The sequence below is a fragment of the Lipotes vexillifer genome, unplaced genomic scaffold, assembly GCF_000442215.2.
Source record: "Lipotes vexillifer unplaced genomic scaffold, Lipotes_vexillifer_v1.1 scaffold793, whole genome shotgun sequence".
Classification (NCBI taxonomy): domain Eukaryota; kingdom Metazoa; phylum Chordata; class Mammalia; order Artiodactyla; family Lipotidae; genus Lipotes; species Lipotes vexillifer.
Genome location: NW_006774859.1, coordinates 1,149,100 through 1,164,618, shown reverse-complemented (window position 1 = coordinate 1,164,618; position 15,519 = coordinate 1,149,100). Strand labels below are relative to the sequence as shown.

The 15,519-nt window shown below is 41.2% G+C and overlaps 1 protein-coding gene across 1 annotated transcript; it reads left to right on the top strand.

Annotated features, from left to right (window-relative positions):
* The first annotated feature begins 8,395 nt into the window (after positions 1–8,395).
* LOC103078900 (porphobilinogen deaminase-like) lies at positions 8,396–11,442 on the top strand. The gene is given in 4 exon segments (XM_082930858.1): positions 8,396–8,500; positions 10,434–10,614; positions 10,617–11,012; positions 11,015–11,442. Coding segments are annotated over 4 exon segments (1,110 nt in total).
* The last annotated feature ends 4,077 nt before the right edge of the window (positions 11,443–15,519 follow it).

The window sequence follows — 15,519 nt, the reverse complement described above, 5'->3', positions numbered from 1 at the left end:
GACTATATATATATATATATATATATATGTATATATATATATATATATATATATATATATAAAACACTGTTTTTGGAGAAGCCTCTTATTCCACCAACAAGTGAGGGCAAAAAAGGCAACTCCTTCCCTGAAAATTGTGCTCAATTCCAGGCTATCCTTTATAAGTTTTGGTACTTCTACCAATCGGGATATGGTAAACAATGGTATCTCTCACTTCAGCAAGGGGTAAGTCCACCAATTAGCTGTGCTCCAGGAAAAGAAGTTTGACACACTGTCCTGAGCTCAATTCAAGGAAGGCCACACTAGGTTGTCTCCATAGAAGGAGACATCTTACTGATCCACTCCCACTCCAGCCCATGCTTATGTTCAGCTAGACCAATTTCTCAGATGTAACCAGCCCTGATCTCCTGACCCTACCACATACCCCATACACACAAAGTGTCTGGAAGAAATAGATCACAACAGATTTTACGTCATTCTTTATTTCCTCATTACTATGAAACAGGTAAAATAACCCTTGGCCAGTGTGGTCAGGAAGAGTCTCTGCTGTCTTCCAGACTGGAGTCCAGCTCATCCTCGTTCATTGGGTTGGCCACAAAGTTCGTTCAGTTAATGAATACTTTTTTTCAGTAAAGTTCTTGGTGAAAATGAAAAGTGTGTCTTTTACTTTCACTTAAAACCAAATGAAATTTTTTGGCCCACCCAATATTTCCATCTGTACCTGCCACATGGGATTCGTTTCATGCAAGTCCTTGGGTTGTCACTTCCCTGTATGAGACTCATTCTGTCTCTAGAAAATTGTCCTTGGTTATACTTGCTCAGTGTTAGCTGTAAATAACAATATGCACTGCAATTATGTGGAAAAGCCAGGGCCTAGAATTCTATCTCATAACCCCCCAGATTCAGAAACAGATACATCCTCTAAAGGCAAGGTTCCCAAATAGGCAGCCCTCAAGCCATGTGTTGCCTGAAGTGTGCTTTGTTAGACCCACACACTTGTTTATAATTTGACTTGGTCACCAATATTTGGAAATTGGAAGATTTTAATCCAAATGTTTGACTTTTCATGGAAAATCAGAAGAACTGGCAAAGCTTGGCCCTTATTCTGACACTCTTATTTGACACCTCTGGGGCTAAGCAGCAGCACCTCCTTCAGAAGCTGCCTGCTCTCTTAATAATCACCACTTTCCATTTTCTCTTGTACACACAAACCATTACTGATTTTCTTAGACTACAGAAGTATTTATTTGCACCCATGCCTATATCAAAAGTGGGAAAAGGAAAGCTAGACTTCCTCACAGATTTTGTGAAAAACTAGATAGGACTATATTTTTTGGTGGCAATAACAAATTTTTCTTACAAGTTTAATATGCACAGTGTGTTTTAAGTTGAAAGCATTCAACTTAAGACATAATTACAAAACAAAATGAACTGCTACAAGAACTACGACCTCTACAAGGGAAAAACAAGTGTGATGAAATAAATAATAATTTTAAAAATTGAGGTGTCAGTGTCTGTTTGGGGATGTGGTAATGCTGCTGTGAAATGCATTTACAAAGCTGGCTGTCTTCACACATGTACCTCATCACAGCCCCCTACACCAGAACCTTCCACATTTATCCCCATCCCACCCCACTGGCTTTTGAGTTTACAATTTTTGCTCTATAAGAGTAAATCTACAAAAAGAAATGACGCTCAATTCCTCTATCACTATCCACATGGACCCAACATACCTGTCATCCAAAAATACCATAACAACATGGTATATTTCTGGTTAACAGTGACTACAAATCATGGAAATGTGATATGTGTATATTTTCAGGTAAGAGATAAAACTCAGTGACTTAATCGTGAAACAGAAAATGAGGCATTTATACAACTGGGTATTCCAAACAAGTTGGTGCTGAATTTTTTTCTCCTGTCCTAGACTAGTGCAGAGCTACACAGAAATAAGAGCCAAAATATACTTCAACTGGATATAGAGTATTCCAGACAGGAAACAGGGGCTGATTGATATGGAAGGAACACACTTCTAACATTTGGGCTAATGGTAGTTAAATAAATCCCCCAAGCTCTGATTATGCAAGAAGGAGGGGGAAGAGGCAGCGTAGGTGGCCTAGGCTAAAGTCCGAAAATATTTTGAGCATATCAGCATTTAATCACATGCGGGTTGTGATGTCAGCAAGACAGCCTCAGGACAGCCTTCCCAGAAATGAACTCTGAGCAGGGGCTGCCCAAGTCCTGACAAGACCCGGGAGTGCTATAATCAAGGCAGCCATTCCCAGGAGGAGGAGAAGGGCAGGGGGTCTGGAGCAAAGTTGAAGCATGTAGCATACTGATCCCCTCAGTCTAACATCACTCAGATCAAGAGCATAGTGAAGGTAAAGGACCTTACTATGTAGAATTTTTTCTTTTTTTTTTTGACCGTTAGATGTAATAAAAACATAAGAGATAGAGACTTAAGGAGATTCTTCATCAAGCAACAAAATCACTTAAAGTTCACTCCAGTGTTATAGAATTACCTCATAATTATATGACTTTTTGTTGCAAGTTTTCCAAACTGAGTTATCCTATCTTTGCAAATCCAACAGCCTCATCAGAGAAAGCCTTGATGTAGCAGAAGTTGTTAGAGCAGTCTGACAAAACCAGATTATTCTGATTAACTCTGTGACATAACAAATTACTCCGAAATTTAACAGCATAAAACAACCATTTTATTTGTTTACAATGTGAAGTGTCAGTAATTCAGGAAGGTCTCACTTGGGCAGTTCTTGGAGCCCCTCACACAGTTGCAGTCCAGAGATTGGCTGGACTGTAATTATTTGAAGGCTCAGCTGGACGGGATGTCAGCTGAGAGCTCAGCTGGGGCTGTTAGTCCCGCATCTGCATCCTGTCTCTCAGTGCAGCTGGGTCTTCTCTCTGCAGAGCCACTGGATTCCAAGAGCCATTATCTTCAGAGGGAGAGTCTCAAGAGCACAGAGAACAAAGGTTCCAAGAGACTGAGGAAGAAGTTAGAAGACTTCTCTTGACCTAATGTTGGAAGTCACTCAGTGACACTGGCGCTGAAATTTATTTGTCAGTGAAATCACTAAGACCAACCCAGAATCAATGGATCCAATTGTTCTATGAAAGGGGTATCATCTAAATTTGGAAATTGACATCCTCTACTCTGAAGTTATAGGTTTTAATTGAAACCCTTCCTGGTAGTCAAGCCTAGAGGTATGGAAAATAACTTCTCTATGTTTGTTTGTTTGTTTCTAACATTCAATCTATTGTTTTGCAATACCAAAACATTTTTTTAATTTTATTTATTTTATTTATTTATTTTTGGCTGTGTTGGGTCTTCGTTGCTGCGTGGGGGCTTTCTCTAGTTGCGGCGAGCGGGGGCTACTCTTCTTTGAGGTGCGAGGGCTTCTCATTGCGGTGGCTTCATTTTTTGCAGAGCACGGGCTCTAGGAGCGCAGGCTTCAATAGTTGTGGCTTGTGGGATCTAGAGCTCAGGCTCAGTAGCTGTGGCGCTCGGACTGAGTTGCTCCGTGGCATGTGGGATCTTCCTGGACAAGGGCTCGAACCCTTGTCCCCTGCATTGGCAGGCGGATTCTTAACCACTGCGCCACCAAGGAAGCTCCTACCAAGACTTTTAGAAGCAACATTTCTCATCCATAATTTGTGATGATTTTTGAGTTAAAATTTAATATATAGAATTTCAGTTAATCTTCCTTGAAGAAATAATTCAAAACAGTTTCTTAAGCTTGGAAATCAGGAAAGACAGTCAATAGACTTCTCTTTGTTACATGCTGTTCTAGTATACTTGGTGTTACGTAGTCTGTTCCTAGTTAATCTCAAATTACCTTTATACAATTAAAAACTCATAATCTTACTTTTAATCAAATGTTTTTTTTTTGTTCTTCTGTAAAAAGATGTTTCTGATCTCTGAAAGTTTTATAAAGAGTAAAAGGATATTCTTATTTTCCCCCAAATGATGAAATTGCTGTATCTTCTTTCTTCATGGCTAAGAAAACATTTAAAGTTCACACCTCAAATCAGATGCCTTATTAAAAGGAATTAGCGCTTAAAAGGGAAATACAGGGTTTCTTTGAAATATGCCTCGGAGGTCTTGTCCTAGACTGTGAAATTTTAAAAATGTTTCATCGTGTAAGATCTGGTTCTGGTTTTTCATCCCTTTTTGTTTGCAGAATAGGGGCATGGTGTGATTTTTTTTTTTTTTTTAAAGAATCAATCAGTAGTTGTTTCTTCTTTAGTTTCTTCAATATAAGTTTCTTTCCTCTATGATACTGTCATAGTCCCCCTCCCCCTCCCCCTCCCCCTCCCCTCCCCTCCCCTCCCCTCCCCCTCCCCCTCCCCCTCTGCCTCTTTCTCCTTCTCCTACTGCTTCTCTTCCTGCTTCTGCTCTACATACTTCTTATATTCCTTTTCCCTTTCTTTAGTATTCTGTATCCTTGAATTGGATTTATATTGAGGGAAAAATCACAATAAAAGAGGAAAAACTAAGCATGAATCTTTGTATATCTTCCAGTGTAAGAATTTATGGAATCAAATGCATGGTTCTTCACTGAACCTCCCTAAATTAGAAGTCTTTCAACTTAGTAGACAGCCATTTAAATTAAACTAAAAAGGCTATTTATAGCAAAGAGGGAGGATTTGAAAAGGTTAGTAAAGTATTAAGCTAAAAGGGATTTAAAATATGTATTAGGTAATAGGCAAATCCATAGTGTTAGAAAGTAGATTAGTGGTTGTCAGGGACTAGGAGAGGGGCAATGGGGAATGCCTTAATGGGTACAGATTTCTTTTGGAGGTGATGAAAATGTTCTGGCAATAAAGTTCAACTCTTGTTTTTCCTAATACTCCTAGGGCCCTAGAACCTGTTCTTATTCTGAAGAAATCCTAAACTTCCATCATCAATCCTAAATAGGTTATGTTACACCATCCTTGTGGGGTTGTGAGAGGTAAGCAGGAAAGAATTGTTCTGAGGAACAAAGAGCCAAAAATAATCCTGAGCTGAAATGGCTGCTTCACCACCCCCACGTATGGTTCATTCTAGTCACACAGATGATCATTGTTCATCCTGAATCTGTAAAGATTCAAGAATTTAAACTTATTCCCTCAAAGGGAATTGCAAAAATCCAACACAATCTTGAGTAAACAATTAAGGTGTTTATTAATTTATGAACCAGACACCCTAATACAGACATAAGTAGAAAGAATAGTAATAATGGTTTGAAAATCAGAACATGCACTATGGGATTGTGTTTAGTCATAAAGTTCAAGCCGTGTCTAATTTTCATGCACACCTTCTCCCCTATTTCCTATGTAAATAAAGTGAAGACTTGATTTTGAAATTATTTCCCTTTGTGAAGAAAATTGGGCTCTATAACCATCTTCTCTTTGAGCTTGTTTCAAGGTATTGTGCTTTATTTTGTTATTTAGGGAGATGAGGTTGAGGGGATATTGCTTGTTTTCCGTGATTAACTTCCATAATTTCTTTATAACTGACAGCATTTTTGAAGTCCTAATAGATCAATTAGTGTCCTAGGCTGGACAAAGCTATTTCCTTCCCTTCTGGGAGCCTTGAATGTGAAAATGAAAATATGTGAGAAGATTGCAGTCAAAGAAAGGAGGAGGAGGAGGAGAAGAGGAGGAGGAGGAGGTGGCAGCTTGTAGAGAGTTGGAGAGGAGATATGGGATCTAGACTAGAAAACTTGTCAAGCACATCCTTGAGATTGGGGAACACTCTAACAATACATCAGTGGGAGAATGCATAGGCCTCAGAGTCTTAGAAGTATCAAAGAAGGCTGTTGGATTTACACTTTTATTCAAAATCAAAACCACCTCCATGTGTGTCTCCTTTTTTGACTTCTTCCTCTCTAGGGAGTTTCTGACTACCCCCATTAGGAAGTCCCTATCTAATACCTTCCTTAGCCAGCTCTGTACCATCCTTATCTGGTCCCCTTGGGATGGCCATACAAAGCCAAGTAACTTTGCTCTGTCCCTTCTTTGTATAGCCATGTCATTACCATATGGGTAGAGGTTTGATGGCCTTTGTACTTACTGTTTCTTCTGCAAGAAAATGCTCATCCTTGATGTGCACATGGCTCCCTCCCTGTCACAGGTTGGGTTCCCTAGGAAGCTCACTCTGAAACAGGCTTCTGAACACTAGATATGAATATTTATTGGGGGTATTCTTGGAATCAGCTGTGAAAAGAAGGGAAAGGAAGGGAGGTAAGGTTAGCAGCCTCAGCTAGCCCTAGGAGAGAGACTCTAAAACATAAATCTCCCACCAGGTAGGTCCTGTTTGGGCTTTTCTATCCCCACCTTGATTAGTCATTGGACATGGGCCACCTTCAGGAAGGATACGACCTTGAGAGAGGCTCCTGGCACCAGAGGTCCCCCTGAACATTCTGAGGCTGAAGGTTGTCTTTTGACAGCTCTCCAGCACCTGGGGCAGAAAGTCCTTCCTTGACAGGGGACCTGAGTGGCACACGTCTGCATCCCTCACTTCATGCAGACTCTTCATAAAGGTTACCTCCTCAGAGACGCCCTTCTGATCATCCTTTAAACTACTCCCATTCCTAGCCCCTAGACACTGAGATCAGGGTGTCATCAGGGTTGGTTTCTCCTGAGGCCTCTCTCCTGGGCGTGTATATGCTCGTCTTCTCCCTGTCCTCACATGCTCTTCTGATCTATCTGTATCCAAATTTCCTCTTCTTATAAGGACACCAGTCATACTGGATGAGGGTCCACCCTAATGACCTCATTTTAACTTAATTACATCTTTAAAGACTTTATCTCCAAATGCAGGCACATTCTGAGGTACTAGAGGTAGGGCTTCAAAATTCAAAATATGAATTTGGCAGGGGGATTGGCACACAATTCAGCCTGTAACACACAACAGACTAGGTTTCAAGGTTAGCCAAAAGGATGTTAAAATTAATTTATGTACCATAAGATCACCCTAAAATAATAAGCATCAGCTCACACAGAAAATTCCAGAAGGTTGCCCAGATGTGAAAGTAATTGAGGGCATGTAAATAGAGAGGCTAATAGGAGTGCTTTCAATCTTTTGGCAAGTGGACAGGCTTGGTCTAGCTTCACATTGGCACTGCAAACCTGCATTCTATACCAAGGCACATACTAAAAGACAATTTACTCTCCAAGACATTGTATTGAAGAATGACTTCGCCCCAAGGTGAATAACTTCTGGACCAGTTGTGTCAGTAATACTGTAATAAAGACCAAACATGACTCCATACTGGATCTATTCCTTTAGCTCTAACCTTTGTGCTCTGTTGCTTGTGCTTAGTCATGCTGGCTCTGGATCTTTTGTAAAAGAATGTTGTCTATAGCATGAAATATACAGGATAGCTTATTCTCAAGGCTCTGACCTTTAAAAGTATAACACTTTTCCATTCATATAGAGATTAAAAGTTGCAGAACAGAGAATAGTATTTGTCCTGTTGGAGGTTTACAGGAACATTGTGACCAGACCTATGTGGACAGATGCAAGAGCAAAGGATTCCAACACCAAGTTTGTGACAACCAGCCCACCTCCTCCCCTTTTACTATAGAAGAAGCCTGAATTCTAACTTGGGGAAGATGGTTCTTTGGGACACTAGTCCACCCTCTTCTCGGTCTGCTGGCTTTCCAAATAAAGTCACTATTCCCTGTCCCAAGACCTCGTCTCTCAATTTATTGACCTGTTGTGTGGCAGGCAGTATGAGCTTGGACTCGGTAACAATATCTTGCTATTATTGTTAAAGTATATATATATATATATATATGTCCTTACAAAGGAAATCCTGAAGTGGTTTCAGTATTTTAGAACTGAAGTAGGGTAAATTGCTGAGTTAATGTATCAGAACGTAGACACCCTGTTTTCCCCTAACAGCATCCCCAGTCAAACCTTCAGGATTTGAAGGAAATTGTGAATTTCATCCACTTTTTCTTTTTTACCTAAAAAGACATTCTTGTCTTTAAAATCTTGTTTCTTAAACTGTGACCCTTCCCAGCAAAATCAGAATCACCTGGGGTCTTATTAACAGGCAACATTGCTCCCCCAGACCCACTAAATGTGATTCCCTGGGGATGGGACCCAGTCATCTGCTTTGGTAACAGGCTCTCTAGGTGATTCTTATATGCAATAAAAGTTGAACATTGTTTTTAAAAGCTGATGAGGGTCTCATATACAAAATATTTAATTTGGTGGATATATTTTTTTTAAAAAACTGCTTCTTAAGACAGCAGGAAGAGAAATATTAACAACAATAATAATTTTGTTTTGAACATAGTTGTACATAGTTAACTCAAAGGCATGAATGAATCCTTACTAAAGTCTATCACATGACTAAGGGCTCTCCCAGCATAGGTGAGAGTGGGAATGGACCTTGCAAGTAAGGTACTCCTGGTCAGTGAAAGTCCCACCTGTCGAGCAGCCAAGTATGTCCTGCTGAGTCAGCTTGCTGGACTCCTGTGGATGCAGCCAGTAAGGAGACAATGAGCCCACCTGAATTTGTACAGTTTGTGACACTTGGCAGAGCAGATGGCATGAGCTTCATCTTCACATATGTTCTTCTTTCCCCCCAAGTTTCATGCCCAGTGTCCAGGCCAGGTAGACACTGCATGCACAGTTATGACAGTTGTGTCATAGCAAGGAAGCTCACGCTTAGAATAAAACCCAATCTATTAAAGGAGCTGTTAGTAAACCTGTCCATCCACCCCCACAGAGAGAGAGAGAGACAATATCTTTATTATTCTGATCAGGAAACAAATCTATCTTCTGACTCAGAGAGAGGTATCATTTTTATCGTCCTGGACTATCTCCAAGGATAGAAGGAAACTAGCTTCATTATCCTGGAGAATAAACAAATCTTCTCCCTGCCTGGAGAAGATCTGCAAATCTCCTTGAACAAAGCTGTCAATGCTTTTTGCTCAGAAGACATCCAGATATGCCAGGATTATCTCTCAGCACTACCTTTTAATATGTTTAGCTTTGATGACTCAGAAGTTAGCCTGGGTGTTAGGACAACTCAAGCTTGTCTTCTTGCACTGACTCCAGAAGGTAAATCTTTCTATTTAATACTTTGTATAATCATGAACTCAGGCTTCAAACTTTTTAAGTAGTGCATCCTGTACCTCAAGCAGAATCTTGCATGTAGCCTCAATGTATAAAAAAAGATGAAATCAGGGCTTCCCTCGTGGCGCAGTGGTTGAGAGTCCGCCTGCCGATGCAGGGGACACGGGTTCGTACCCCGGTCTGGGAAGATCCCACATGCTGCGGAGCAGCTGGGCCCGTGAGCCATGGCCGCTGAGCCTGCGCGTCCGGAGCCTGTGCTCCGCAACGGGAGAGGCCACAAGAGGGAGAGGCCCGCATACCGAAAAAAAAAAAAAAAAAAAAAAGATGAAATCAGAGGAGATGAGGTGAAGCTGTCATGAGCTGGGACTTCTCCTCAGCCCCTTTCCCTTTATCTCCCTGAGTTGTATTCTGGATCAACTTGGACTCTGAGCAACCTCAAAAGCTCATATCCCTCAAAATACAGTTGAAAACCATCACTGTACTAAAAGAGTGATTGTTGTTTTATAATTGCTAGCCCTCCTCATCAGGTTGGTGGGTTATCGTGCAGTAAGAAAAGGGGTTAGGGTATGAGTAAGTAGCAAACAGTTCTTCCTGGCAGCAGTGGAGGGGAAAGCTGGTGGTTTTAGTCACTAAGTCATGGAAGAAAATAGTTTAGTTTCTGTTACAGGGAACATGTCCAAGCGTGTCTGTAAAGGATAGTGGTCATCTCTGTACCCTTTTACTTACTTATTCGTGCATTTATTTGTTTTCAGCAAGAATATCATATTGATATTGATAACCTACTAAGTACCAGACATAGTGTTAGTGTACAAAAGTGAATAAGATATGATGCCACTGAAAGGAGGGATAAATAGAAGCAAGTATTACATCAGTAAAAACTAAATTTTTACAATGACAACATTACATACATATGCCGTACAAGGGTATCATGTGTTTCTATGACATCTTCTGCTAGTTGAGTCTTTCTGCCTGAGACAGTCATCAGAATATGTGCAGCAATTCCTTGTGTTGGGGAAGATGGAAAGCCTTGAGGGGCACTTTTTATTTTATTTATTTATTTATTTTTGGCCATGAAACGAGGCACGTAGGATCTTAGTTCCCAGATCAGGGATTGAACCTGTGCCACCTTTAGTGTAAGCACCGAGTCTTAACCAATGGACCACCAGGGAAGTCCCAGAGGGACACTTTTTAAAATCTACTTGCTTTCCCACTCTGAGGCTCAGCTGGCCACAGGCCAGGGGCTGAGGTTCCTTTCTTCCAAGCCAGTGATTCTGGTTCTTGGATAAGGTGTTGAAGAACACTAAGAGCAGTGGGGACTGTGACCTCGGGACTTTATCTGCAGGAAGAAAACAGTCCAAATGTGAGAGTGATTCACGTGGGTACCCGCAAGAGCCAGCTGGCCTGCATACAGATGGACAGTGTGGTGGCAACGCTGAAAGCCTTATACCCAGGCCTGCAGTTTGAAATCATTGCTGTGTCCACCACAGGGGATAAGATTCTTGATACGGCTCTCTCTAAGATTGGAGTGTTATCAAGGAGCTGGAACACGCACTGGAGAGGAATGAAGTGGACCTGGTTGTTCACTCCCTGAAGGACCTGCCCACGGTGCTTCCTCCTGGCTTCACCTTTGGAGCCATTTGCAAGCAGGAGAGCCCCTCTGATGCTGTTGTATTTCACCCAAATTTTGTTGGGAAGACCCTAGAAACCTTGCCAGGGAAGAGTGTCGTGGGAACTAGCTCCCTGCGGAGAGTGGCCCAGCTGCAGAGAAAGTTCCCACATCTGGAGTTCAAGAGTATTCGGGGAAACCTCAACACATGGCTTTGGAAGTTGGATGAGCTGCAGGAGTTCAGTGCCATCATCCTGGCTGCAGCTGGCCTGCAGTGCATGGGCTGGCAGAACCAGGTGGGACAGATCCTGCACCCTGAGGAGTGGAAGTTCGAGCCAAGGACCAGGACATCTTGGATCTGGTGGGTGTGTTGCATAATCCTGAGACTCTGCTTCACTGCACTGCTGAACGGGCCTTCCTGAGGCACCTGGAAGGAGGCTGCAGTGTGCTGGTGGCACAGCATACAGCTATGAAGGATGGGCAACTCTACCTGACTGGAGGAGTCTGGAGTCTGAATGGCACAGATAACATGCAAGAGACCATGCAGGCCACCATCCATGTCCCTTCCCAGCATGAAGATGGCCCTGAGGATGATCCACAGCTGGTGGGCATCACTGTCCGGAACATTCCACGACAAGCCCAGCTGGCTGCTGAGAGCCTGGGCATCAGCCTAGCCATCTTGCTGCTGAACAAAGGAGCCAAGAACATCTTGGATGTTGCACGGCAGCTCAATGATGTCCACTAACTGGTCTGTGGGGCACAGGTGCCTGGGTTGCTGGTGCCCAGTGTCTACATCCCAACCCTCAGTACCCCATTCCCATTGCTACCTGGGGGGTGATTACCCAGGGGATTGAACTGCAGGGGTAGAGACTTCCAGAGACTTGTCTCACCTTGGGGCCTTGGTGATGGCTTGTCTCCTCAGTAGGTGGGGGCTTAGTCTCTAGAGAAAAATATCTAACAAGCCACAGCCTTTGAATGTAACCAACTCTACTAATAAACCAGATCTGAAGGTGGAAAAAAAAAAAAGTCTACTTGCTTTGAAGGCACTGAATCTTATAAACTCTAAATATTTTCATAATTCTTAAATTTTTGTGACCAACAAACCAAATTGTGCATCAGAAAGGCTTTTTCCTATAAATAACATCCAGCTGCTTTTCTAACATGATAATCACAAATAACCTAAGCAGAGAATAATTTCTCCTTAGAGAAGGGCCTAGAAGCTTAAAATTGATAATATATACCTTTTATCAAAAATGACGATGATCTCTACTAAATGTTCTAGTTATATTAAATCACTTAGTTTAATTCTCATAATTACTTAATGAGTTAAGTACTGTCTTACTTTTGAAGTGAGAAAAGAGAGAGTCAGGGCTGCTAGGTGATTGCCCAACATGCTATAGGAAGTACAGGCAGGTCTGTCCACTCCCGTTCCCAGGTTCCTCAGAGACCTGTTCTGTGCTTGAAGAGCAGGAAGCCACTGCCAGCTGCTCTGTACCCAAGTCATCCTTTTAGCTTTCATCATAAAGGGAAATTCATGTCTTTCATCTTCTCTGACCAGTAAGCTCCCTACATCTTTCCTTTCTCAATAATGTCTAATGAAATATGAGAATATATGTAACCTGGGGTATGAATTTCCCTTTTGAGTATTCAGAAAGACTCTTCTGAAATAAAGAAAGAAAATAAATTGGTAAAAGAAATTCAAAGAGTGTTAAATCTTGACAAAAGTTTGAATAGATAAAATAATTTTTATCTTTATGTTGATGACAAGAAACTTTTGACGAAATCACTTGAAGATGAATTTTCTCTTTCAATTTTGAATTGAAAGAAGATAGCAAATAAATGTAGCATATACAAGAGTGGGTAAAATTACATTTATCTTTTTGCTAAGAATCATTAAAGTAACACTGATATACTACTAAACAAAAATGTACATCTTTGGATCATTTTTAAAATATAACAAACTCGGGAATAGAAATAGGTTATAAAATCAATTCATAGACTAGTTTAACCTAAATGAATACTCTTGCTCTTCAAAATGTTTCATATAATGTATTCACTAATTACATTCTGTTGAAGATATAAGAGCTTTATTTGACATTTATACAATTTAAGGTTCTGCTATGTCTAAATAGGAATGACTTCTCTTTAATTCAAAAACTAAATTAAGTCTATATTTTACTTTTAAAATATAAAAATAAGCAAGAAAATGCTATCTGTCCTACAGTTCCTTTTGTTATTAAACTAGCCACTGGGTTTTACTTCAGCAAAAAACCATGAACTGACGCCTTATTGAATGTACTGTTACATAGGAAAAGCAAATACTCCAGCACATGTGAAAAAGATTCCACCAAATGTAAAATATTTGGTTTCAAGTCTTTACACAGCTGCCTGGGGACACCAGTTCACTAATGGCTGAAGAGTGTCTGCCTCCATCTCGCTTCCAGGTAGACAGCAATCATACCTCCTTCCCATCTGCTTTCAATGGTAACCTATGTAAGGTTGAGAGTGGGTGAGCGATTACAGGAAAGTTAAGAAAGATGGGCAGTTCTAAATAAGAATGTATGATTCGTACCTCTGTAAGCAAATGGACCATTTATTAGGTTGCTGGCAGATGTTGAGATAAGGTAGACAACTTATCAGTCAAGCTGAAGATACAGGGAAAGAAAATCCTTCCTTCCAGTCATTGAGCCTAACATTTAACCACACCCCAACCAGAGTTAGTAACTGTCACATGACAGAGGGGACCGTCCCCTTCTCTGACAGGAACTGCTAAAGAAGTGCCCCTGGCTGGGAGCTAAGAGTCCTCCAAGACCATGGGCCTGCTGGATCCACTTCAGGGCTGGCACTGCTAGCAGTTTTCACCTAAGCTGAGAGGCACTAGGTCTTCTCTTTTTAACACATCCTAAAATATCAAGAACTTCCTGGGCATGACACAGTGATGCCTTCCTAATTGTGACAGTTATGTTTCTAATGAATTGCCTCTAATCTGAATTTCCGCAAGTATCAATGCAAGTGTGGACTATTCACTATAGATTCACATAGATTTGTATGTTTTACTGCCATTCTATTTCAACTCCAAATTAGTGTCTAATGATTTAGCATCATTTTGCTCTTTTTCCTCCTTCTGCCTCAGCTTCCTTCCATAACCAAATATGTTTAAACTTCCTAAAATATCTATTTAGTAAATGGGATCATGGGCATAACTTGCCCAAAGCAGGAAACACCTACTTCTGTATTGAGTATAGAGGCTAGTGATTTCAAAGTGATCTCAATAAGTGTGTTGCCAGCCAGGCCCTCCTTCCAAACAGCTGTAATATGAGCTTATGCTATATTTAATTTATTAGCCTAGGACAAGTTAATTGCATAGGTTCCACAAAATAGAACATGTTGTTTATAGTAACTACATGTTAATACCTTTGAACACAACAGTAGTTATACAGTGACTGCATCTCGACCATTATGTGATTAACTGGTGTTTGGTGTTTTAAGCTGTGTGTGAGGTCAGCATCGAGGCAGACAGGGTTTGTGCATAAACAGACACCTTAGTATCCTTACTCTGTTCCCACGAACTTTGCTTCTTGTTTAATTCTAGTGGGTTTGCACACAGCTCGTTGGGGTAGGAGGGCTGCTGTCCCAGCAGCCTTGACACTTAAGACCAGCACACAGAGGCAGCAAACATTTTCAGGGCACAGGACACCATGTACTCAAGGAAGACAATATCAGCGTTTGCCCAGTACATACACATCTATAAAAAGTTCAGTAAACACACAGGTGTAATGGCTTGAGTCTTATGTCTAAACAGAACTTTAAAATCACACTTCAGCCTGAGTACTTCTGAGAAATAATTACACTTTTCAAGATGTTGGAAGGTATGTGGCTTTCAGGATCCTATCTCTTAAAGACAAGAAAGAAGAGTCATTTTTGCCCAAAGTGCTGACTTGGCTTTGAACATCACGTTTTACAGAATATTCTGCTCTGGGTTATGTTTACAGCAGTGAACACCTTGGTGCTTTTAATTAACATTCCTCCATTGTCTAATTAATGGTCTCCTCTTTCCTCCCAAAACCCTTCGTTAGCCCCTCCAGTTTTGATGAGAAAATATACCAAATATACCATTATTTTTCCCTGAATATCCTGTTTTGATTAGTTACTTCAACAGAAATAACTCTTAGGAGAGTGAGGCCACAAAAGGGGAAGTAAAAATGCAGAGGTGTAGAAAGCAGTCATTTCACAAAGCACAGATTTCATACCCAAATTTAATAAAATGAAATCAGCAGCCTGACTCAGCTTATAGACTGTAAAGCCCCCTTTCCCCCACCTTTTCCTCCCAACTCTTCAGGTTAGATGGGAGAAATGTTCCTTAGATTTCAACCCTGGTGGTTTGGGGTTGGCACCTCTATAGGACTCTCCAGGTTTCTAGTTTAATAACTTAGTTTCTGGCATTTAATCCAGGTGTGGAAGCATTCAGGCCATCGCCCGCAACCCTGAGGCCCTGTGTGCAGAGGACGTCAGGTCGAGGCCGAGGCCACTTTGGCCTGGCCTGCACAATGACAAGGGCCCCTTATCCATCCCTCCTGTCCTCTGTGTCTTGTAAAGCAAAATCAGGAGCCACTGGCCTGACTTTCCTGAGCCCAGGAAGGATCACTCCTGATTCAGGTATCAGCTCTGTGACGATTTGTTTTCAAGTGGCTCCTGGGAATGATTTCAGAAGTTCTGTAAACTTTGGCTTTATAAAACCAAAATTGCTTTCAGAGGCAGATTTAATTTCCAACAATGGAAAAGGTGAGTCATTACATCTCAGCCTCCCTTGCAGCAGGGAAAG